General features: G+C 32.4%; 3 protein-coding genes across 5 annotated transcripts; all 3 read left to right on the top strand.

The window, feature by feature from the left end:
- Positions 1–2,043: 2,043 nt before the first annotated feature.
- Positions 2,044–9,694, top strand: LOC105336723 (protein rolling stone). Of its 2 annotated transcripts, none has more exons than XM_011441156.4 (5): positions 2,044–2,383; positions 5,578–5,782; positions 7,434–7,659; positions 8,093–8,203; positions 8,466–9,694. In XM_011441156.4, exons 2-5 carry the CDS (start codon positions 5,666–5,668, stop codon positions 8,876–8,878), a joined length of 867 nt encoding a protein of 288 aa, XP_011439458.2. In that variant the 5' UTR covers positions 2,044–2,383; positions 5,578–5,665; the 3' UTR covers positions 8,879–9,694. The 2 variants fall into 2 exon arrangements, with proteins under 2 accessions (XP_011439458.2, XP_065937910.1); XM_066081838.1 differs by lacking the exon at positions 2,044–2,383 and adding an exon at positions 4,413–4,435.
- Positions 9,695–12,906: 3,212 nt separating this feature from the next.
- LOC109620490 (uncharacterized) lies at positions 12,907–18,993 on the top strand. Its single transcript, XM_034450743.2, has 4 exons — positions 12,907–13,192; positions 14,911–15,139; positions 17,299–17,406; positions 17,869–18,993. Exons 1-4 carry the CDS (start codon positions 13,115–13,117, stop codon positions 18,336–18,338), a joined length of 885 nt encoding a protein of 294 aa, XP_034306634.1. The 5' UTR covers positions 12,907–13,114; the 3' UTR covers positions 18,339–18,993.
- A 92-nt stretch (positions 18,994–19,085) lies between these two features.
- Positions 19,086–22,584, top strand: LOC117682673 (leucine-rich repeat protein SHOC-2). 2 transcript variants are annotated; one of them, XM_034450745.2, is made up of 2 exons: positions 19,086–20,633; positions 20,923–22,583. In XM_034450745.2, the coding sequence occupies exons 1-2, from the start codon at positions 20,628–20,630 to the stop codon at positions 22,273–22,275; spliced, it is 1,359 nt and encodes a 452-aa protein (XP_034306636.1). In that variant the 5' UTR covers positions 19,086–20,627; the 3' UTR covers positions 22,276–22,583. The 2 variants fall into 2 exon arrangements, with proteins under 2 accessions (XP_034306636.1, XP_065937909.1); XM_066081837.1 differs by having other exon boundaries at positions 20,473–20,637; positions 20,923–22,584.
- The last annotated feature ends 3,476 nt before the right edge of the window (positions 22,585–26,060 follow it).

Below are 26,060 nucleotides of genomic sequence, written 5' to 3'. Positions count from 1 at the left end.
ACACTAAAACACTTCTATATGCAATTGTAAAATATTTTTCTAAAACAGCCGAGATGTGTAAATATTGGATGTGAATGGTAAAATATAGAAACATTTCATGTGCAAACAACTGTAAATGGTTCTGAGTTTTGGAATTTCGTCCATTTCAAAATCGCATAACAAAGCTTCTCACGATGATTGAAATTTACGTATATTACGCCAATACTCATGTTGGTAATGCTGAACTTTCTTTACAAATTAATAGAACTACAGGGTACTAAATATCAAGAGTTGCTTTCATTTATATTTTTATAGCTATTAGAATATATCAGAGTTTGGGAAAAATGCATTACATCAATATGTTATTCCTCAATGAATTATCAGTAATATAAAATGTAATCACGGAAAATAATTTTGAATGAATTAGATATGAATTTATTTACTATGATTTAATATATTTCGATGTATAGAATAATTATCAATATTAATATATCGCAATGCAATAATCAATACAATTTTGATCTTGTAAACAATTCAGTCGGAAGCAAATTGAAAAGCGGAGGGCTAAACTTATAAGAAATCTTGACAAAGCAAAAAAAAAGTTTCTAGCCCTACCCCCCCCCCCCCCCCCCCGGTTCCGACGCCTATGAAATTAACATACAATTTCTTGAAGATCATGCTGTAACTTTAGGAAAAAAAAACGTGTGATTTTAACGTATGCAAACATTTTGAAAAACTAATATCAATTTAATTATCAATAGCGAAAGCATTCGTGAAAACGAGTTTGTATAATTATATTAGTAAACTGAACATGAATACATGTGCTTATGCGCAGAAATTTAAGATGATATAGTTTTCACGTAATCAACATATTTCTTTTTATTGAAGAGAAAAATATATGACCCATCTGTTTTAAACTTCAATATTCAATAGACTGCAAATACATCAGCCACAAAAGATAAATTTTGAAACAATTTCAAATATTTAGTTGGTACACAGCATATTTTGTATCTACATAGGCAAATATACTTTTCGTGCATGTGTACAATACGTATTGATTTTAACAATGGCTATAATTAAAAGTTTTTCAAGAATATGTACTTGTGCCTGATTTAGTGACAATTAAAAATTATGAAATACAAGTGTCTGGTTGTTTATCTCAAGTACACTCTAGAATATGAAGTATATAGGCAGTAATTTTTTTTTAAACAATCATGCATTTTTATTTTTGGCAGAAATTATATCTTCTGTTCTCCATTCCATTTTTTTTAATGTAAAAGGATTACCGAAAATCTAAAAATTTTAATTTGATCGCATGATCGCATGAATCATTGAGGTTAGAAAAAATTTAAGACCAATTATTTCAATAAAGTCATGTAAATATAGGCACAAATCTTAGAGGACAATACGTCTTAGACATCACGTATAACATTACAAATATTCTTGTCAGATATGGAGATAAAATTACAAGGAAAATACAACAAGAAAAACCCACAACCACGAAGAACTGATATCATAGATTCTTTTATTTAAAACGAGCCCCCCCCCCCCCCCCCCAATATAAAATTAATTGTATTGTTCAAGTTTGGGAAATTTTGGATAAGATAAACGGCGTGATTCATTTAGGAAAGAAACAAAGCATGAGTGGAGTCAGTGCTCCTTTAAGTTTCTTCCTCAGTATGAGACAATCTGATACTGTATCAGCCGTAGTCTGTCCACAGATCTATGATCTAATCTGTAAACGACCCATCGAACAATTACACTAAGACAAAAAAGACAACAAAAATGTGAAACATTGTCACCACGACCCACTATATACAAGCCCACTCCAGCGAGCGAAGACCCCGGCACTGTGCCATTCATCGTGTAAATGATGACAGTGAGTCAATCAGGTGTAAAACGTGTTTATATAGATTATTTAAGGAAGGATTCCATTCAAAGTCAAGACTACAAAGACTCATATTTGATCTGAATTTAAAAACTATGAACTTTTTTATAATGAAGATCAAGTGGCGATTATACAGTATACATTTAAATATCCGTACCCCCAGGTGATATTAGTAGTAAATCTGTCCTTCCTTCTATAGGTCACAATATACTTTTTCTTAGTATGAGTTTCGTTCGCGTTCTTCTTAACCGCTAAAACCGGAAACGAATTTCCACCGTTTTTTGAGTGTGTAAGGCGGTCCTTGCACTAGAAGTATTATATAAAGTTTTTCGACCCCCTTAATTTCGCGTCAGTTATCGAATTATTTGCACATCCTAAGTATACTATAGTTAAATATTGCGAGGGCTTGGAGGTGTATATATAGACATCTTTAATGAATGATCGACATTTGCGTTTTTAATGCATACCTGTCAAGAGCTTTAAGTGGATAGTAGCTATTTTCGTCTTATGTACAAGGTAAGGAAAAATGGTTACTTTTAATATTATGATTTAATGTACTTGAATGACATTATGTTGTTCTAAAAGAGAAGAAAATGTCTGGCATTTAATTTTAATTAACTACTTGTTGATACTGAGAAATGTTTGGTACACTGAATCTGTAATAATTTAACATGATTGGAATGTATTTTGATATTAGTATTTGTAATGAGCATTATCGTATTCGAATCATTCATCAGGGACTAACTGGTCATTTTTAATTTAAGTTATTGGAAACGATATAGAGCACTTAACATACTATATCTTTCACAAATATTCAATTTTAACGGCCATTTGGTATTGATTGATAATTTCTCATGTATAGTTTACGAAATTATATTTAGAAGAGAAAATCTGTATGTTCAATGAATTTGTATTAAGAAGAAGACTCTGAATTAAAGTTAAAAAAAAACAGAATGATATTTTCAGATATTTTTGAAGGACATAAAATTTAAAAAAAAAAAACCCTGATTTAAGTAGTTCAAACACATACGAATCAAAATTAAAAACATCAATGGGTTCAGTCATGAAGTAAACGTGAGGCATTGCTCTACATTTCAATCTTTCATACAACCCTCTTTGTGTGCGAAATAAAATATAAAATTTGTAATATAATCATTTCAATTGCTATTTACTAGTGGAATTTCTAGAGCAGAGAGAAAGAGGGCAATTAAAAGCGAATTTTGCACTTTGATACGTGTACAGTCGACACTGTATTAATTATGTACCACCAAACTGCATTAAATGTATAAAGCTTTGCTGATGTTTTTCACTCCCAGAAATAAGTTTCTAGCAACTCCAGAGCATGCAGTTGATAAATTTTATTGCACAAAGTTTCGCGGAATGCGTTGCTAATTTTAACAAAAATCAATGGAAAACCTGTAGAGAATATGCGTTTGCTTATCTAAAGCAGTCAGACTGGAAATTTAATAAAAATCTTGAGGGAGAAAGTTTTCAATTACAGATCTATCCTTCTGATAAAACCTCCCAATGATGGGTTTATCACGAAATTCATAAGTAACTTTTTTTCATCATTGGCTCCTCTTCTATTCCTGTGCCTATTAAAACTGAATTGAAGACTGACAGCTAATAAGATGCCACAGCTCTCTCTCTCTCTCTCTCTCTCTCTCTCTCTCTCTCTCTCTCTCTCTCCTGTTTTGACCGGGTGGGGGGGGGGGGGACAAAATTATTGAAAAATTTCGGTAAACTCTTTAGAAATAGAGGTACAAGGATGAGCAAAATCCAACGAAATCGTATCCGGTACATACTATTAAACTTAGTATTTAAGTGTCGATACGAGACACTAGTTCTAAATCAGGTCAAGTTAAGTATATTTGTTTACATTTACATGTTCTTATGCATACTTAAATTATATATATATACTAGTTTCCTACATAACTTAATACTCGTACAAATGATTGGATCAACTCTATGCAACCTGCTTAAAATCTGTTTCGGATAATGGTTGTGTCTGTTCTTCTCACTTAAATGCAAGAGAGTAGGAAAAAATAAAAGGTACATGTACAATTGCACGCAATTTATAAACGAAGGGATCACAACTTGGATAATATACTCTCCTTTCGACTCAAGTTAAAAACTTCAATTGCGAACGCCTAATTTAATCAAAAGATTTGCTCCTCCTTTGGCAAATTGGATAGAGGGAATGATACATCATCTGGAACTAACTTTTCACCTCTTGAACGCATGTACAAACGTCTATTGTAAGTTTATTCATACCAATTCATCTCTGGATTTCTCTTTTCCTCCCAAACATTTCCCCTTGACCACCAAATGACCGTGTAATTGATGTGCATAATTAGAGACCAGTTCCTCAGCGTCTTCTATTGACGATAGACCATAAATTTTACTGGGATGGATATGTGTATATATGTGGGCAGCCCTATATTTATTTGGGGGGAAAAGGTAACGAGTGAGATAGATCATGCCTTCTAGGTGTGGGGATATTAGAATGATAAAATACTACGCCTTTTCTCGACTAAATCATTACTTGATCGATCACAACACTATTTGGTTTGTACATTTTTTTCTCAATAGCATTATTACTAGTATTAGTTGTTTAATATGAATTAGTATTTTTGATAAAACAGCACTAAACTTGATTAAATGTTGAGAAGTATCATTTTGTTTCATTTTTAAATAATTATGGGTCGGACAACCGATGTGGATTTCAATAGCTGATATTTGATATTTTCGGATGCATCTTTTTTCTGAAATTCTTCTTTTTGGTTTATTCTAAAGTATTATAAGCTTAAAACCGTGAACTCAAGTCTAGCATGTTGTTTTCCCCCGTCTTGATTTCATTGTTGGGCAGAGAAGTTGATTATTTGAAAATTGGTTGGTGTGCATTAAATTTTGATGAACAACTTAAGTTTGTGAGAATTTTCGAAATTACAGCACAACCTAAATTTAACTGCTTCGACTGACAAACGATTGAAAATATGTGTTAATTACATGATATACTAGAGTTTCCTCATTGAATAACTAAAACTCAATTTAGTCCGTCACTAATGACGTTAATGCAAAATATCATTCAATTACCTTTGTTGATGTGAAACAACGTTAATACATTTTCATAATACACTTATTATTTCATAATATGAATACTTAAGTTAAAGCCTAAGGAAAAGGGAAAGTTTTAAATTTAACGTTTACAGTTAAGTATTAATGGATTAAAATATAAAAAGCCGGAACAAAGCCCCAGTCATGATTACCAGGTGGTTAGGAGTTTTAAAGAATTCAATTTAAAGTTCATTTGTAATACGTTGCATAAACAAACAAATATACACCATGTCCAAATAAAATATTTTACGTATTTATAAATCGTGCTTTAAAAAGATATTTTAAAAAAACACCACATACTTTGATCTGTAACCGTCTTGATCAATGGTAAAAGATGATTTAAAAGTAATAAAATTGATTTTAAAACCACGTTGCGAATTACCTAGTTTTTACTTTTAATAAAACATAAATTGGGATTGAACAGACGGCGGCGTGATATATCGGGTAGTTAAAACTTAATTTTGGGAAAAGATTGACGTCAACTATTTTTTGAAAATTTTAAGTGTATTGTATTACGTTTGATCGGAAACATTAAAGAGTTATGACTCTTATGACTTTATATCATCCTTTAAAAATCTCTTTTTTCCAATCAGAGAGTGTAATAGTGAGCGACCCCAAGCGGAATTTCCCCTACAACACAGAAAGTGTTTCCACTCAGCAGACGATTGACGAATTGACGAGATGCAGACGACAGTATTGCGCGATAAGAGTGACGGTCGAGTCACGTGCTTCAGGAAACTCCACATCAAAGAGTGCGGACTGGGCCACAGGAATCCCAAACGTTTTGTCGCCCTAGAAGTGAGTATAACCGAATTTCAACTTCAAGCTTTTAAAAGAAAGGACTTGTAAATTATGTACTTAAGATCTCATATAATACTACATGTACATTGGTCAACGCTACTTCCTATTTTGTTGCTATCAAAATAAAAAATCCCCCCGAAAATCGAATTATATATGAAGTTAATAAAATACTTAATATAACATAACATTAGAATTGACCAAATTTACTTTCTATTTTCTTGCCATATTTTCTCCCTCCAAACATCGAAATATTTAAAGGTTATACAATCAAACACAGTAATACAATATTTATTATTTTACATAGTAAAAAATAGTTATAAAAGATAAATGAATGTATGCTGTAATGACAGCAGGAAAAATCCAATGACATTGCACATTCTTTTTGAAATACGATCTTTTTAAAAGTGCTTGCTCTGTTATACATATGAAACTCAATTTAATTAAGAAATATCACCAGTCCTCTTATTTTTCCATACAATCATGGTACATTGTCATTTTGGTTTAAGTTTCAATTCATGTATTTAACGTCGTAATAAAAAAATGTAGCATATACGTCTTCAGTTCTTCTCAAATTAATTGAAGTGACAATATTGAGAAATAAAAACGTCTACTAACCCCCCGAAAAATTATATACGTATTGGTAAAGGATATACCTTTTTTGCTATGACACGCAAAAGATTTTATTCTAACGATAAAACACGATATCCAGATTAAGATGCACTGGATGATAATGTACATCTTAATATAATATAACATGATAATCATTGTAACATGAAAAGCCAGAAGGGAAATAATTACCTTACGCCCCAATTTAAGCACCAGACCTCCCTTAATTTAAAAAAACCCACCAAAATAAGTTCTTCAGAAATGTATACATGATATACTCTACTCGTGCGGGTTGTCTTATATATGGGAAAATCAAACAATATGTAGCTATAACTGGCTTAAGTCAATAGTTAAAGAAATATTACAAAATCAATTTGTACAAGATTGGAAAAGTATAGTAGATAACTCACCAAAATGTATTAATTATAGAATTTTTAAAACAAATATCAATTTAGAAAAGTACTTGTTGATTTTACCTACAGATCTACGGATCACGTTTACAAAATTACGAACATGTAATCATCGATTCCCCATTGATTAGATGGCATAATATTGAGAAAAATTTGAGAAAATGTACAATGTGTGATTCTAATAGTATTGGGGATGAATTTCATTATATTTCAGAATGTACACATTTTGTAAACAATAGAAAAATGTTTTTGCCCAAGAGATATTATGAAAACCCAAATATTATAAAATTTAACGAGCTCATGAATACTTTTAATGTAGAAAAACTAAAAAACTTGTCAATATTTATTAAGAAAATTTTCAAAGTCTGTTCTTCCATAAACCAACTTTAACAACCTATTGTATTGTGATTTTAACCTTTTTTCGTCATTATTACTCCTACTGTACATGTGATCCTTGACTGTGTTCGTATACATTTGTATATACTGATTTTGAACCTCAAATACCAGTGAACTGGTCTTGAGTGAATAAAGAAATGAATTGAATTGATTGGAAAGAAATATCAACCTATAATTCCTTTTTTTTCCATCACTGAAGGTTTTCAGTTAGTCACAATCAATTTTTTCTCGTACAGTTTGGTCGCCCAGTTCTATACCTGCCATGGGCCATCTTCTGGGCGCTCTATCATTGTGTGTGGATCGCCTTGGAGGCTTACTGGTGGTCCTTGAAGGCCCACCGAGCACCACTGGAGTGGCTACTAAAACTGACCAACGTTGGATACATTCTTCTGACAGCGGTGGCAGTTACGGAATGCATAAATGCTGTTTATACCTACTGCTTTCATACTTCGAAAGAACTAGGTAGGTCATGAAGATTTTAATGTACAAATCCTTCTTTAACCGATCAAGGCAACATTGAAACTTGTTTGTTTCCATAACGTCAATGTAATAAAGACGTAAACTATAGTAAAAGATCATGCGCGGATCAAGAAAATTTTTCCCCGGGTGGGGGGGGGGGGGGGTCCGACTGTTATTTGAGTTTGCCAGGGGGTTTCGAAGCATATTTTCTATAATAATTTAATGATGTAATTTTAAGAAATTTGACTTTTGCAAGGGGAGGATGGGGTCTGGATCCCCTGACCCCCCCCCCCCCCCCCCCCCCCCTCTCTCTCTAGATCTAACTTTAATACAATAACTTATAGTGGTAGAAAATCGTTATTACTTTTAGCATGCACTGAGATATTAACTTATGTTTAGCGATATCTTTGTTCATTTTTTTGGTTTATCTCTTTAGAAACGAAGACAGACATGCCCTGGTATTACAAACTGTCATGGGCTCTACACAATATGTCGCACACCACGGCATTGTTAATCGCTTTGTCATATTGGACCATCCTCGCAGGGCGTACGTATATTTGGTTATCAATTATGTGTATGGACAGATTCCACCCGACAATGTACAGTACTTATATATGAAAGTGTACATTTTACGGTGATTTGTTTGAGATGTAGCATTTCATATTTCTATCTATAATTTTTCATAAAATCAAATTTATTAAAATTATAATGTATATTGCTATCAATAAAATATGAAAGCTGACGCATGATGGAAAAATTATCATGATACATGTAAATAATATAATGTAATATCATTGCTTTTATTACAGATTATACAATCAAAATATGGACCATCAATAAACATGGAGTGAATCTACTGTATACTCTTCTGGTCGTGATTTTGACCACAAAACCAATCAAATTTCAACACGTGTACATTCCAATGGCATTCAGTTTTGTGTACGTCTTATTTACATGGATATATTTTCTGGCCACAGACGAACTCATTTATTCGTTTCTAAATTGGAATAAGCCAGGGAAATCCATTCTCCTCACCTTTCTCTTTGTATTCGTCTGTACGCCTTTGGCTCATTTCTTCTTCTTTGGACTCTATAAACTAAAACAATACATAAAGCAATCTTGTTCATCGAAAAGAGATTTGGAATCTACAGAGAACAGAGACAAGGAATCAAAGGAAGAAATGTTAAATCACGAGAAAACCAATTTGAAAGAAACGCCCTGATTGTAATGGAGAGATATCATCACAGTGGCGGAACTACCGTGATCACTTGAATCTAAGAAAACACAACAGTTTATTGATTACTAGATCGAGTTGATCAAAATTGCAAATTTTCTAAAAGTAGATCACTTACCATGTAACTTTGTAACTTAGATCTAAAGAGAGGATACACAACAATACACAACAATTTCTTTGTTTTTCAAGATTTTGTTGACTTGTCTTTATAATTCTATTTTATGACTTTTATGACAAGTTATCCGGCGCCTGTGCATGCATGTATACGGCGTAATCATTTATGTTACAAAATCAGTTTCTTTATTCTGTGAATATTGTATCATTTAACCGTACAAAGTCTAGTACATACCTGTACATGTCTATGGTTTGAACGCATATATTTATACTATACTGCGGTAGACATATAAATGTTGAACGTTGTATGTGTAATACTAGGTTGTGATCAGTATCCAATGCATATATCAATTGTTTTCAGACAATTTAGTTGTCTAATTATATACATAATGTATATTTAACATGTGCAATAGCTTTGAAAAGCGCCTCTGCAATATTGATAAACACCTTCTATTGATATTTTTTTTATTTAATTTTATATACAAAGTTTTCACGACATAACAATTAATGACTTATATTGTCTTATATGTCTTATATTTATTGACAATTGTAAGAGAATTACTTTGTATGAAGATGTACTTGTACTAGTATGTTAAATTGTACGAATGGATTTTAATTTATATGTACATGAATTGTTGATTAAACACATATGAATAGAATAATTGAGAGAAATAAATCAAAATTACCGAATGAATTTCATTGTATGTGATATACTTAAATGTAAATCAATGAACTGTTGGATGATATAATACACTCAACTTGGGCGTCTTTTATAATGAAATTCCTCCCTTTATGAAATGGTAGCTTAAAAAATAAACCGATATGTGATTGGAACACCTTTGATATAGTATGACTAAAATCGCTTCTCAGAACTTTAATTGGTAATATTCGAAAACGCCCATTTAATACAGAACTTCCTGTCATGATTTTTATTCTTTTTCGTATATAATACACCTACAACAAACGTTCAATTTGAATTTAATGGTTTATCGTCAAGACGAATGCATTCATGTTACAACGCAAATACAAGCCCCCAGAATATTTCCCACACCTAACAAATCAATAATAGGTTGTTCTCTTTTATTTATATTTGCAAATCACAGGTGTAGTTACACATGAAATGTGAGGGGAAAAAATATTACTCATTAAAAATCACTTCATACAACTCTCGAGAGATATATCGACGTCATTTGTAATGGAACGATATTTCCTCTTTAAAGTATTTTTAATGGTTGAGCAAAGAAATAGGACATAAAATTTGAATTATTACACTGCATTTAAAATCACTCCACACCGCCCCCGCTTAAAAAAAAAAAAGTCCAAGAAATAATAATTCAAAAATGAAAAAAACCCCAAACAAACCACACACACACACACATGCACAAGCAAGCAGATAAAACCGGGGGGGGGGGGGGGGTATTACATGTACATTTTATTTCCTATGTACTCATAGCTTACATCAAGAAACATTTTGCAGTTCTTATTTTAAAATATTTTCGCATTGAAAAAATGTCAAATGTTGAGATACCCTTTTCAAGGAATTTCAGAATTCAAAATATTTATATACTAGTAAGCAAAATTAGATCGAAAAATCGAAGAACGTTTTTGAAAAAATATAAATATTTTATTTTTCAATGAATCGATATGCTAGATTTATCATTTTGTTTCAATGTTGATTGATTAAATTAAGATTTTTCTTTTTAAACAATGAAAGGATGAGTGTTCATCTAAAAATATCATAATTTTTTATAACAATGTTATCATTTGCTATCAATGTTATCTCAAACAGTTGACATTGTCTATTCCAGGTAATATCCTGATATCAAACTGATAAGATCAAATATCTATTAATTGTCCATTGTTACAAGTTGGGTTTCAGTATTAGTTTCTCTGATTGTTTGTTTTGTTTTCTGTATCGTTTTTTGGGACACTGATAATTACCTACCTTATTAATTAATTGACCCATTTTATTACAGCACGACACATAAACTTGAGGCGTTTATTATAATTATATACACGCAAGCATATATCTCTATGTTTACGGATAAGTATCAATGATGAAGACATCGAATGAAGAAACCTTTATACATGGACAAGTATCACTGCGAGCCCTATCACATAATTTCTGTAAATTCACATTTCAAGGGGATGATGGACGCATTGTTCATTAAAAGTGATATTTTGGACAGAAGAAATTAATCAGCATTATTAGTTTTGTTGGTATACATACCTATGTGGCGGCATGCTTATAATAAGATGTTGGTTCATCGTCAGGTCACTGAGATACAATTGTATGGTATAGGTATAGAATCAGCGGATTTTATATATCTCACGTAAGTACTAAATATAAACATACTAATAACAACCGAAAGTGAAAACAAACGAACAATATTATCGAAAGAGATTCAGTTCCTTTTTTTTGAGGTGGGGGGGGGGGGTGGGGGGGACGGGGTAATTCTTTTCTTTTGTTTCAAAATTGAACATGTATGTCAATATTCTAATGGTTTTTTTTTCTTTAGAAAAATTGGTTTAAAAGAATCAATATCAACTTCTCCAAATAAAATTAAGTTTTATTTCGGTCATATTTTAAGCTCAACGTACCGGTAATTATCATTACTTTACGAACGACAAGATCATCTTTTTTCGAGGTACAAACATGTACAAGTAGTTATACATGTACGTTCACAGAAATTCATCATAATTAACTAAAGGTTTTCACCTTGTTTTAACCCATGATAAAATGCGTATATCATTTAGAGTTAAATTTGATTTATAGTCAAAGAAATATTTCTTTATCGGATAATGTCATTTACATGTATGATTTTTTTTTTGCGCCTCGCCTAGGTTATATCGATTACATATATACTTAAGCTTGTAATAATAGAGCCCTGTTATGAATAAAGGTCCATTGCAGGCCATATTGGTGAAGCCAAATATGCGGGCAATAATTATAAGGTAAGAAGTAACGTAAAAGAATAAAAGTTAATTTTAAAGTATGTTTTTACATTCACAATTAAGACATTTTTATGCTTGAATTTTATTTCTGGTTTTTTTTTCTGTAGCTTTTATCATTATCATTTGGTTTTATTTATCTTTTGGATAGAGTGGGGTTGTTGAACAGTTTATGGGGGGGGGTTGTGGTTTTTTTTTGGGGGGGAGGGGTATTTAGGTTGCGGAAAATTTAATTTTTGCTCTTTCTCTCCCTCTGTCTTTCTGTCTCTGTCTGTCTGTGTGTCTGTCTGTCTCTCTCTCTCTCTCTCTCTCTCTCTCTCTCTCTCTCTCTCTCTCTCTCTCTCTCTCTCTCTCTCTGTTTGCTCTCTATTTCTCTCTCTGGGTTTTTTGGAGGGACAGGGAATGCAGAGAATGTATTTTTTAAAAGAACATTGATCGATTGAAAAATGCATGTATTGTACAAATACATAAAGCCTATTTATATTTTGACATTTTGGCAGATTTTACAAATTTCAACTGAATTAATCACAAATGGTATATATTAAAAGAATGAAGAAGAAAGAAAACCCCACAGAAATGAGATTACCGGCGCATTATATATACATGTATATTCAATAATCAATAGGACATATTTAGATAAGAAAATACAACTAACAAATAAAAAAACACTTCCTTGCACAAAATGTTCATAACAACCATATCACCTTAGCACAATGAACTTCCTCATTGCAAAACGTTTTGCGCTGATATAAATTCAATAACCCTTGTACATGTATATATATGTTCATAAATTCATGTATTTATAGAAACACGTTACAAATGAACTTTATTATTATAAGTGAAGACTTACAAATGAAATTAGGGAAGCGGTGAATTGGCAGAGTTCTAGACTTCCCACGATCAAAAGAAAAATTCCACACATATTACTCTGAGAGAGAGAGAGAGAGAGAGAGAGAGAGAGAGAGAGAGAGAGAGAGAGAGAGAGAGAGAGAGAGAACTGTGACCTGTGTACCCTCCTAGGCTTGTGGTCTTTCTGATGTGTCATTTCATTAATGATAATAACAAGGGGATATCAAATCGAAGTGGTCTTCCCGGAAAACCAGTTACAGTATAATACTATGGGCATGAGGAGGAGGCACAACAGATAAAAATGCTAGGATGGCTTGTAAACAACACTTTAGGCCGAGAGAGTTTGGACTTTCTCATGGATTCCCGGGAGATTTCCTGCGACTCGAGGTATGTAGCATGATTTGAAGAATCGGTATGCAAAATTTGAAAAGTTTTTTTTTTTTAATTTTTTAAAAAGGAAGTTCTTGTTTTAAATTATGATTATTTTCCTCCAGCTTTTTTTGTCAAATGTTCGAAAGGCTGAATTTAAGCTACATGGAAAAATTTGAATTAATAACCTGAATCTGCGTTGAAAATTGTGCATGATTTTGAAACGAAATTTATATTGTACACAAAACTTTTTAGACATTACTTAGTAACAAAATGTGTACAATGCACGTCGGGAAATGATGAAATTCTGTTTGATCTCTGATAAAAATATACTTAGTAAACGTATATCTTGTACATGAGAAGTTTGTTGTTGAAAAGTTCTTTTCATCACATCTTTTAATTTACTTTGTATGTATATTTTGATATTAACGTTGTGTACATGCATTGTTTGAACTGCATGAACTGGTGACATGAACTAGTACATTATATTAGTGAAAAAGTTTAAAAACTGTAACCAGTATTTTATTTTCAAAAGAATAGTATAAACAAAAGTTCATTTTTTTTGGTTTTTATTAGCAGGAATATGATCATGCAAGCAATGATATCATTCAATAGATCACTCCAAAACTTACAAAATGTCGTATAATTAAAACACCAGAAACATCCATATTATATAATTATATTACGTGCGTATATAACTTGAATTATTTATGTACACATTTAAACATTGAGGTACATGTACATGTATAATGACTCTCTCCCTCATTCTCTGTGTACATCACTTACTAAGTACATGTATATATACATTGGCTATATAAGTGTTACATTGGCTATATAAGTGTTACATTGGCCATATAAGTGTTGGATTAGCAGTTTCCGGTCTGTATTGTTCACCGGAATCGATAGTCTCAATCCCGGAAGTGGCCAATGTGCCCTGAAGAGGTATTAGGTCATTAGACTGCTCTTATAGAGCTCCCAAGTACTTTGATGTCCCATCACCATAAACATGTGGGCAGCCACAGGTCAGAATACAACTTAAAAAGACTCACATGTTTCATTGTTTCCTCTAGATTCGGGGATTGGGGGGGGGGGGGGGTGTTAAAAAAAACAAGGGGGGGAGGGGTGTTAACGTACCTCCTAACCAATTTCCTATCCGTCTGTTTTCATCATTTTTTTTTATGATGAACTTAAAATGAATTTGTAGATGGTATACCTTCAGTGCGTTAACTTAGTTTGTTAAGTTCGTTAAATAATGTTTCATGAAATTACGTTTACTTAGTGTTAACTTCATTGCAAATATACAGCCATGGTACCCATCTTCAGACGCTTGACGTGTACACACAATGCATGTTCCCTCAAACCTTAAAAGTTGTATATATGGCAGTTTAGTTTATTATGTTGCAACATCAATTGTCTGTAACGTTTTGCTATAAAAAAGATGATTTAAGTTGTTGTTTTCTCTAGAGAGTGGTGTTTAGTTTTGATGAGCACATAGACACATGTGTATTTATAGCGTAAAGTAGTGTTAATATTCTAAATAGAGGCTCAGACAAATATAATATTGTACAAATGAACATCATCTGGTTTTTTATCGATAAAACAATTTTTTGCAAATACTATTTTCTATATATTTAAGGCATGCCGTAATCGCCGGAACAGGGACGGGATAAACAAAAAATATTTTATATGATCATATATTACAATTTGATTAAAATCAGCTGTTTGTCTTCTTACAGTTTGGTCGCCCGCTCTTGTATTTGCCCTGGTCTGCAGCATGGGCCCTCTACCACTTTGTCTGGGTGTGCCTCGAGGGGTACTGGTGGTCACTGAAGTCTCATTACGTCACGCTCGACTGGTTCCGGCAACTCAGCAACGTTGGTTACACTGTTCTGACGGCATTCGCCCTCGTCGACTTCTTCATTGCGTTTTATGCGTACTGCCTCGCGCCTAGATTAGCACATGTTGGTAAGCAAACTCATAACGCACGCAATCAACATTCTAAAAACAGAAGAAAAGAAAAACAAACAAACAATCAAACAGAACACAAAAACACAATTTAAAAACAAAACAAAAAAACATGCAAATCCTTTGTGCAATAGTGAGGGTAATCGTGTTAAAAAATTCGGACATATAAACTTGTAGATCCGAATATGAAATCGTGTTAGCGAGTAAGTCTGAGTAAGAATGTGTGTAATTCTGATCGTGTAACCCATAAAAATCAGGCATTTTAACACTCTAGAGTTGACTCGTAATTACTTATATAGACCTTCAATCTAATTCTCCTTACAGCTTTAAGATATTTTATTTTTGAATTATTTACATTTTACTGCATTTTCTGAAAAGGTACAGCAGACATTTAAGAAATCAACAAATGTAAAGTTTACAAGTTTTTTTTTACGTAACCTCAATATGGAAACAGTGATTGAAGAAAAAGGCATGCTGTAATCGCCGGAATAGGGACGGAATAAAAAAAATAATAATCATATTACAGTTTTATTAAAATCAGCTGTTTAGATACGCTACCGCTAGAACAGCGGAATTTCACCAGATTGATCATAGCATCTCTGCATAACACTATTTGTTTTAGAAACTACAATTTTTCAAAAAATAAATGATGAACTCGTTGTACATTACATGTATATCAGGAAAATGTATACAAAAGGTGCGAGTGAAGTATTCGGTCGACAGCAGATATATCTTCATATATCTGGAAATTTTTATATATGACTCTGTTTAAATTTTTGTTATCTTCGAGTACATGTAACAAATTGTTAAAGTATAGAGCATACACGAGTTCGGCTGAATAAGTAAAATATCACCACATTTATCCTCACCGCTTCCACTATGTTGGAACCTCCACTCACTCTCTAAGTTTTTAGCATTCAGAAGTAATGATGCTACATGGGGCCTCACGGCGGTCTCCAAACCCCATGTCGCTCAAGACATATTCACACCCATCGTTCATTTATTGATTTGTCTCATTTCTACAAAAGAGTAGGTATTCAGCTTATATTTTTTCAGTTTGAATAACATGTCAAATAAAATTTTGTTTAAGATATTAGATATTAGGCATTTTTTAAGTTAAAGTTACCCCTTATCTTTTAAATACCATTGGAATTATATTACAAAAACTAGCCCATTCCTCACACCAGCGCCGATTTTTACTTGCATGTCTTCTTATTTGGTGCATTTTCAATCATACCTTAATATATAGTTTTCTAAGAATAATAATTTCAATCTAAAGAAAATAGTGTTGTTCATTGAAGCTTATTAAAACAGTGTAACTGAATATTACATGCATATTTATTTTGGTCCATTCCGGCGACTACGACATGCCTTTTTTCTGCAGTAAGCATTTGCCATATACATGTAGGATCATGTCAAAATTCGATAAACTTGTAAATTGTATACTTAATTTTTTTTTTACATTTGTGGATTTGTAACTTGCCAGATGAGCTAAAAAAATCCTGCAAACTGTGCATTATGCGAAGAAACTGAGTCAAGTCTGAAGTGTTTAAGCCTGAGTTTTATAGGTTACATGATCAGAATTACACAATCATATATGCAGGCCCACACATCAACACGACTGCATGTTCGGATTTACAAGTTAATGTGTCTGGTCAGTTTTGAACACGATTGCCCTCATTAGGTGCAATGGCCATTATCGTATCAAAGTTGGTATTTGCTAGTAGGACATGTATTCTACGATTATAGATCCATCATAATTATGAAGAATATTGAAAATTTCCGTATTCTAAAATTATCTGTTTGTTACGTATTATTTGTAGTGTATTCAATTATTGTTAAAAATGTAATCAGCTTAATCTAGACTTTAGGTTAATTTTTGAAATATCAAAGACAAATAATTTGATCAACTCATTTTATCTATTATAAAACACTAGATTTCTGTGTGATTTTGTAAAAATAATATTCTCATGTGAATGTCATGATTATTATTTTTTTTTTAAAAAAATTCCCAAGAATTCAACAGCTGCACTCTCGATAAAGTGTTTAGGGAAAAACTGTTTTTAGCTATCGTTCATCATATTATTTGTATATCAAATAATTGCTATAAACGAAGAATATTGCTGTAGGAAATGTCCCTCTTTTTTCCTTATTTGCAGAACCGGAAGTCATGCAGTGGTACCACAAGTTTTCCTGGGTTTTGTACAATATTACCATAACTACCGCATTGTCGGTCACCGTCACGTACTGGGCGTTTCTTTCTGGAGGTAAGTTTGCAAAATATTTTAAGGAGGCTGGGTGGTAAACATAATTGCGGTCCTTATACCACTAAATTTACTTAACTTACCTATCACGAATTACTGAATGAAATTGGTATATTGGCTCAGTAAAAATAACCGGTTATCTTTTAGATTATTAATCTAATTCATTATGATTTAGATACAGTAAGTCAAAATCTTCTTTTGTTCTAAAAGGAGAAAAATAGTCATAAATTGGATGCGACCATTTAACTTCTTTATGAAGACTTACTGGTGTATTTTATAACTTCTTTATGAAGACTTATTGGTGTATTTTTACAAGAATATACTAAGTCTAATCTAAAAAAAAATTCTCTTAATTTTTTGACTTTTTCATAATATTCTAAATGCATTTATTGATTTTAATACATAATGTATTTTTTTTTATCAGTAAAAATCCATACTATTATCGTTATATAAATATGATTTCAGACGGTTCAATGAAGGGAAGTACTATCAACAAACATGGCATAAATTTTTTGTATTCCGTTTTAATCATCATTGCATCCAGAAAGCCCATAAAGCTACAACATGTGTACATGCCAGTCCTGTTCAGTTTCTGCTACATGATATTCACAGTGATTTACTTTGCTGCCACGAAAAACAAAGTATATCCAATACTTGACTGGGATAAGCCAGGGAAAGCCATTAAATGGGTTGTTTTATATACATTTGTGTGCGTACCGATCGTGCATCTGCTGTTGTTCGGGTTATACAGGTTAAAACTATATCTAAAAGACAAATTGTCGAAAGCGAAAGACAAACCTGACGACGCTCAATCTCAACGGCCCGGAAGTGACGCAAATCAGAATGAGATTACTGGAGAGGCCTCCACGGCCCAACTTTTGCCAGTCTCAAGTGATAATGATGATCAGGGACAGACCAATCTCAATAGTGTCTAAGGAAACTATCTATTTATACAATATATATTTTATATCTTATATATATGACAAAGATTTTTTTATGTTTTTATATACATATAATGATGTTACATGTAATATTTAAATGTCTAATCTCCGTATCGGAGTAAAATGTCGTCATTACGATGCTCTTTTTTAATTGTATGTTTTAAGATATAGAACCATTATAACAAAACCTTGGACTTTCATTAGGACGTTACTATCTATTTCTTGCGTCAAAACAATTTTAAAATGACGCTGGTTTCGAGTGAAATATATACAGATTGCGTAGTCTTAGCTCAAAAGCCAGACAAATCTTGTTGATTTCAAAAAGCAATGGCTGAGTGGCCTACAATGAAATAGACAGGCCTACGTCACATTGCTGTTTGACACCAACTACCCAAAGTCCAAGCTCTTGTTAAAATGGTTCTATATTATTTTGTTTATTGTTTCTATTTTGATCAGTGAACGTTTCAACTCTTTAAGTCTGTTTTAATCCACTTGTAATGCAAGTAATGTTGTTATAAGTGAAAATTCTGTTTGAAAAGGTCATTCAATTGATATTTGAACCTTATTTCATATACATTTGAAGTACATGTGCATTGTCTGTTTTAAAAAAATGATAACACAGAAACGTTGAATTAAATAGTACACGATCAGATAAAAAATCTCATTAACATGATGATAATTAATAAATTTTAATTTTGACATCTAAATACATATACTAGTTGTTTTTTGTTACTACTAACTACGCTACTGGAGTTTATCTTAAACGATTCATTCATTTATTTGAGTGTCAAATTAATGCACAATAAATTCAACATAACAATTTCGGACATTAAAATCCAAGCTCATATCGCTTTGAACAAACAAACCCGTTTTGAAACGATTTCTATTTTAAAACGCGGCCGCGTGTTTTGATTTAAAAGTTAAAACTATATTCTAAGTTGACACTTCCTGAATTAACTTAATTATTTCAAAATGATTGATTTTAAAAACCGACAGTTATCGAGCACGTGCTATTAAAGTATAAACAATGTTGAATTTCCTTATAATACATAAAATCCAATTTTACTAGAGATAATGGATAATCCCAAAAGTAAATGTTGTTACAATAACTCGTTTTTAATAGATCCTAATTAATATCTACCATACAGATAGTCATAAACTTGATAATACCTTGTTGTTAATCGATCAAATCTTTTACTTACTAGTATCTTTTTTGTATTGTAATGCTAGATGTGATTTTTATTTTATTTTTAATCTTTTGTATGGTTTACTTTGAAATTGCTTTTGAGGTCAACTGTATGCACTGAAGTGTGAAGCCGACTAGTATTTTATCTTACCATCCTACTGCCTGTAATTTCTACCCTTTGTATATTCCGAATACACAGTTAGCATCTGCTTTCAGGGGTATAATTCTGACTGGGTTTACTCTCTGTGTCCACTCTGGGTTTACTCTGGGTCCACTCTAGTAAACCCGGAGTAAACCCAGAGTAAACCCAGAAAGTAAACCCAGGGTTAAGTTGGGTTTACTTTCTGTTAGGTTGTGTTTGATCGGTACTGTATTTCGCTTGAAACCGCGTCATTTTTAACATGTTTTGACGCAAGAAATAGAGAGCTACGTCCTACTGAAAGCCCAAGGCCTTGTTAAAATAGTTCTATCACACCATTTGCTTCATGTGAAGAATTTCATTGTTACAGCGACGTTCACATATTAATTTATGATAATGATGTGTCCTTACTGATCTAGCATTCTTTATTTTTGACATGATCTATTAAATACTATTCGTTTACTGAAATTGTGTCGTTAAAAAAATTATTTCCTGTGTTCTAATTGAAGCTTTTAAGCTTTACATGTGTGTGCTCGAACCTTGAAAAGTGGGAGCGGACATGACCTTTGATGCTCATGCGCTCGACATTTCGTCCGACACTAATTAATTATCTGTATGTGAACATGTTTTGAAATTCTGAAAAAAAAAGTGAGCTTTAAAATCAGACTACCTAGACAAAACATTTTCATTTGTTTAATCAGATGAGTTTTCGTATGCATGTATTGATCATAGTAATGATATACGAGTATACAGTAACTCTTAAACTCTGATATTTCCTTTTGAAATAAACAGTAAATGAATTTTACAATTTGAGGTTGAAGTTAGTAGAGGTTCATTTTATCTGTATTAAAAAAAAAATTACGATCAACTCGACCCAGAATAATCTTCATCGATTTCTCGCCATAGTACGGTTGCCATTATCTCTTAAAGATAAGCGGCCATTGATAATAACAGAGCCATGCGTGTACGTGAGTATATAAATTATTATCATGCACTCATATTCCATTATCTCGATTTTGAATTTTTGAATCATCAGAAAACCTTAAGCATAAAAAGTACTAACGTACTAAAGCTAACGCCACGGATGCACATCATGCATGCTTCAAAAATAAAAAAAATTGCGCATATGTTTTGTTGAGCAATGGATAAATACATTATTTGTTGCATATTTCAATTGTTTTCAACTATTCACAATATTAACCGTTTAAAAGTAAAATGTTCTTTACATATGCTTTTTATGTTTCCTTAAATAGATCCAGTATCTAACCTTTTTTCTGGTATTACATGTGAATCCCTGCGTGCCGTCTGGTTATGACGTCATTTGTCCACTTCCGCCGCCGTGTGAATGTGACAGAGATGACCCAATCGTGTACTGCAGGGATAAAAACCTAACAGCTGTTCCCACCATCACAAAGGCGGACGGCTTGTGGACATTTTATCTGGGCGCCAACCAGATCAGACACATTGCCTCGAGAAATTTTGTGGGGGTAACACTTCAAATGTTGATTCTTGACAGCAATAAAATTGATAGTATAGCAGACGACGCGTTCGCCGGAAGTGAAGATAGTCTGATTGTTCTTCACCTCCACTACAACCGATTACAGGAACTACCCGTGGCTGTTGGTAGTTTACGTAAACTCATGGGGATAAATCTGCAAGGAAACCCCATGCCAGATTTCAGAAAAGATGTGCTGCAAAATGTTTCTTCTTCTTTGCAATTTATAAGCATGGGGTCTGTTGAAATGCCGAAATGGCCCAGTAATTTAAAATACCTGCCGAATTTGATATCAATCGATGTTTATGACGTCACTTTTCCCAGCATTCCAAACGATGCATTACATATGTACAAGGCGAACTTGTCTTTCTTTAGCCTTTACAATACAAGTTTAAAAGCTTTGCCGTCTTTAGATGGACTTGATTCTCTAGGAGACTTGCTATTTCAAGGCAATAAAAACCTTTCAGCCAATGCAATATCAAATGCAGCCAGGAGCGGACTGCCGAACCTGATGCACGTTACCTTCCAAAACAATAATCTGATAACACTTCCAAGCATATTCATGAATTCTCCAAAACTTGGTGCCTTGTCGGTTTACTCAGAACCTATGGAAGACATCCGCGAGGACGTGTTTTCGCCAGGTTTATCTAAGAACTTCATATATTTGTTCATAAACGACACACGTCTCACTCGCATACCATCCTGTGTATCTTCCTTACCAACCATTTCCCGACTTCAGATCACCAACAGCAAAATCACGGAAATCAACAGCGAGGACTTTAGCGGAATGACACGACTTGCCTCCCTTTATCTCTCTGGGAATCCCCTTTCACAATTGTCAAATGACGCGTTTATGACCATCAACCAATTGGGTGATCTGCGATTGGACAACACCATGTTGACCACCATCCCAAAAGCTGTGCAGAATATTAAAGCATTGCAGGACATTGATCTCTCCGGCTCACCTGTTGAATGCAGTTGTGCGAGTTTAGGTTGGATGAAGCAGTGGAAAACGAAGCCCTCAAATCTCCAAATATTCGGCAGTTGTGCCAACATCCATATGACTATTATGAGTTTTGTTAGCTTGGAGGTTCCTAAATGTGCGAACTAAATTTTTCTGCGTGAATGTAATTATATGATCAATGTTCTTGCCCAAACATGTTCTTATACATGCAAATGGATATTATAATAATTAGGTCTTTATCATATTTATTTCTGTTTTAAATTTATACATAATCTAATTTAACTAAAACACCTAGTATACACTGTATCAAGCCTATCTTGAAATGTTCAAATACATGTATGCAATCCGATGGACATGAACGTAAATGTACATTTACTGTAATGACTTAGATTCTAGTTTAGTATTAATAATGTTTGAATATCAAAAAACTTTATAATGAATATTAAAATGAATTTACATAACCCTGTTGATTGATTACTTTTGGCTAAATTCAGTTTGAGAATAAAAATCTCGAGCTCATTTTATTTGAAATCTAATTTAACTTTGCGTTTTAGCACGAATTTTCAATTGAAAAAAAAGAAGAAAAAAAAAAAAGAAACAACAAACATAATACAAAAATACCCTCAACCTACCCAAAATAAAACCCCAACAAAAACATCTGTATTTTTGTTATAAAAGAACGGTAACTCTAATCCATTAATATTATTTCTTTGGGTAAAAGATCAAATCAATTTGTGGTGAACAATTCATTTTTTGTTTCTGGAACATTTCTGTGTACTAGTATTAGAAGCAGCAAGTTCACAGAAATTTTCTACTGTGCACGTGATCTTAAATTGTTTGAATTATCTACCAGATACAGAAGAGAACACAACATTTATTTCTAATTCAGAGTCCAGAGCAAATAAGTATGACATTATATATTATAATTACAAGAGAATAAAGACATGCCAATAAATAGATTAAGTATAACATTATCAAATTATAACAATAATTATAGTAAATGACAAACAATATTGTATTATTTTAGTTTAAAGAGGTACCATAGCATGTTATCATTCGTAAATTTACCCACATTGGAAAAAAAAATTCCTTGTTTTCAATATTGAGTAACCAAGAGTTTTTCTTCTTCATCTAAAGCTGAAAAAGTTGTACATTTGCTTTTAATTAACTGATATATTTCTTTTCTTTGGTGATCATATTTTCCACATGTAATCAAAAAAATGATTTTCATCATCTATATACTGTTAGAATTACATATATTACATAATCGATCTTTTCTAGAGATGTTGGTAAATCTACCAACTTCAATTTTCAATTTGAAAGGAAATTCTTAAATCAATTACATTCAGATTTCCTGTGGTCAAAATTTAACTATTGATAAATAATTTTCATAACCCCAATTTTGTTTGAGTTTTACGTACATAATGTGCTTAATATGTCATCAGTATAGCTTTGTTGACTTGTATACCATTTTTTTTTTTACATAATAATCTAATAGTATTTTATGACAGTCTGACTTAAATTTATGTTTTCCATAATAAATCACTTCATATTAAATATTCAGAATTGTTCTTAATTTTGTACAAGAAGATTTTTACTACATTCATATGGACAAATTTTCAAATCTATACATGTTCCAACTTTTGACAATCTGACAATTAATATCATGATGCAAGGCCTCGAGCCTTCGTAATTCAGACAATAGTGCAAAATTTGTACTTTTCCTGTGAACACCAAGAATATATTTACAGAATTTGAGGTGAATTCTTTCACAAGGTAAATTTCTAAAACAGTCGCCACTCCTCGCATTTTAGGAATATTTTAGTAAATATATTGCTTGCATCCCATTGACCCATTATTCTCCTTTATGTATAAGAATTACTTTAATGGTGGAGTCAAATACATGTATACTGGTTTTAATTCCAAGATTTAAATTAATAAAATCAGTTCTCAATTTGTAATATGCTTTTAACGCTTTTTATAGAGCTAGAATTTTGCTTCATGAAAACTTCCAGATACGGTAAGGTGGACTCCAATACAATTGTACGTGTACATCTGTTACACAGTCTAGCATGCTATTTTGGAACAATAATTTTTGCGAAACATTACAACCAGCTTTATTAATTAAATTAAGATCATTACTTTAGTTTTCTAAATGTTTACCTTTATAGACACCAATCAGAAGAGTGTGTGTGTATATATATATATATATATATATATATATATATATATATATATATATATATATATATATATATATATATATATATATATGTTTGAAACTATCATGTGTTATTATGCAACTTTCTGATGAAGTATCTATCACCATATGTTCAATTTTGATCTTTGATTTTCCCTTATATTAGAACAATTTTAACAAGGCCTTGGACTTTCAGTAGGACGTAACTATCTATTTGTTGCTCAAAACAAGTTAAAAATGACGCTGGTTTCCAGTGAAATATACACAGATTGCGTAGTCTTAGCTCAAAAGCAGACAAATCTTGTTGATTTCAAAGAGCAATGGCTGAGTGGCCTTCGATGAAATAGACAGACCTACGTCACATTGCTGTTTGACACCAACTAACCAAAGTCCAAGCTCTTGTTAAAATGGTTCTACCGTACTTAAAATAGTTTATGGTTAAGCTACCGTAACGTAGAGCTAGGTAGTTTCTACGACCTTGGACGCAGCCATGATTAACTCTACATTTGCATTGTCCTCAAACTATTAAAGTACATGTACCACCCCCGGGGCCCGTCTTGCATCAAACCTTAGGACAATGTTGTACATCAATACTCGGGACTGCAAGTGTACATGCCGCAAAATAGAATGTTCGTTCTTATTCATGTAGATACATCTATATGAAAAACTGGTCCTCTGTCAACAATAACATACATGTATTAATAAATGTTATTATAATTACTTGCAGTCCAGGAACTGTTCCATTGGTTGATACTATATGATTCATAAATCTATTAAGTCTGAAATTTCAGGGAAGGGCAATCGACAGTCCTTGGCCGACTGCGCTACGATTCATATACCCACGTTGACTATATTTCGCATAATTAAATGCAGTCAATATTAATTAATCTAAGTGGCACAGTAGTATAAAAATACAGTCACAAAGATTTGTTGCTATATAGCTGTTTAAAATATAAAGATTTATATATGCTTTGTCCCTTAAATTCCACAAAGTTAATTGTACTGTGTAAATCAATTTTATTTTGCCCGAGATGATATATTCATACGTGCATATTAATTTTGTATGATGCACTTATATGCGACACATGAGAATTCATGTAAGTATACTGTGTTTTCGGTGTAGATCAAATGTTCCACCGGCAGTTTTACTGATGTAAAATAATTTACTTACTATAAAAATTGGAATTTCTGTACTGGTCTTTGTGGTACAAATGTTTCTTATGTTAATATCCAATCAAGCCAATCATGAAAAATAATATAATTTAATTGTTGCTTGACAGCATTCATCATGTTTTAAATAACAGGGGCTTATATGTACATCGGATTTCCTGGTTTTAATACGTTTTGCGTAACAGAAGGACCTCGCATCATGTGTTTGTTGGTGTAATTGATAAATTGACCCGCTTGCGAAAATCACCTCTCTTTCTCTCTTAAATAAATATATATCACGCTTGCATACCCAACAATTTTGTGTAAGGTCTAGATTTAATATCGAGCTCGGAAAACATTAGTGTCTTAATCTTTTCGTTCCTTGAATTCAAATCTTAAAAATAATATACATTCATTCACTTCATCTTCACGATGTCTACGTAGTTCTCATAAAATTTCACTGTCTGGCCGAACAAATATGGCAATTAAAGTAACTGATTTAAAGTTCAATATTGATTCTACATTTTTAAATTTTTTCGTTTTAACATTTTTTTTATTGTTACAACTTTCAACCACTTCCGCT

Source organism: Magallana gigas, chromosome 4 (assembly GCF_963853765.1).
Source record: "Magallana gigas chromosome 4, xbMagGiga1.1, whole genome shotgun sequence".
Classification (NCBI taxonomy): domain Eukaryota; kingdom Metazoa; phylum Mollusca; class Bivalvia; order Ostreida; family Ostreidae; genus Magallana; species Magallana gigas.
Note: the sequence above shows the minus strand (reverse complement) of the source record. Positions and strands in the feature narration are given on the sequence as shown.

What these genes read in the sequence shown, in the direction of transcription:
- LOC109620490 (XM_034450743.2), top strand. Translation starts at nt 13,115, where the DNA reads ATGGCTTGTAAACAACACTTTAGGCCGAGAGAGTTTGGACTTTCTCAT. An exon ending in GAGATTTCCTGCGACTCGAG is followed by an intron (nt 13,193 to 14,910) that starts GTATGTAGCATG and finishes GTCTTCTTACAG; the next exon opens with TTTGGTCGCCCGCTCTTGTA. An exon ending in CTGGGCGTTTCTTTCTGGAG is followed by an intron (nt 17,407 to 17,868) that starts GTAAGTTTGCAA and finishes ATATGATTTCAG; the next exon opens with ACGGTTCAATGAAGGGAAGT.
- LOC105336723 (XM_011441156.4), top strand. Translation starts at nt 5,666, where the DNA reads ATGCAGACGACAGTATTGCGCGATAAGAGTGACGGTCGAGTCACGTGC. An exon ending in TCATACTTCGAAAGAACTAG is followed by an intron (nt 7,660 to 8,092) that starts GTAGGTCATGAA and finishes TTATCTCTTTAG; the next exon opens with AAACGAAGACAGACATGCCC. An exon ending in TTGGACCATCCTCGCAGGGC is followed by an intron (nt 8,204 to 8,465) that starts GTACGTATATTT and finishes CTTTTATTACAG; the next exon opens with ATTATACAATCAAAATATGG.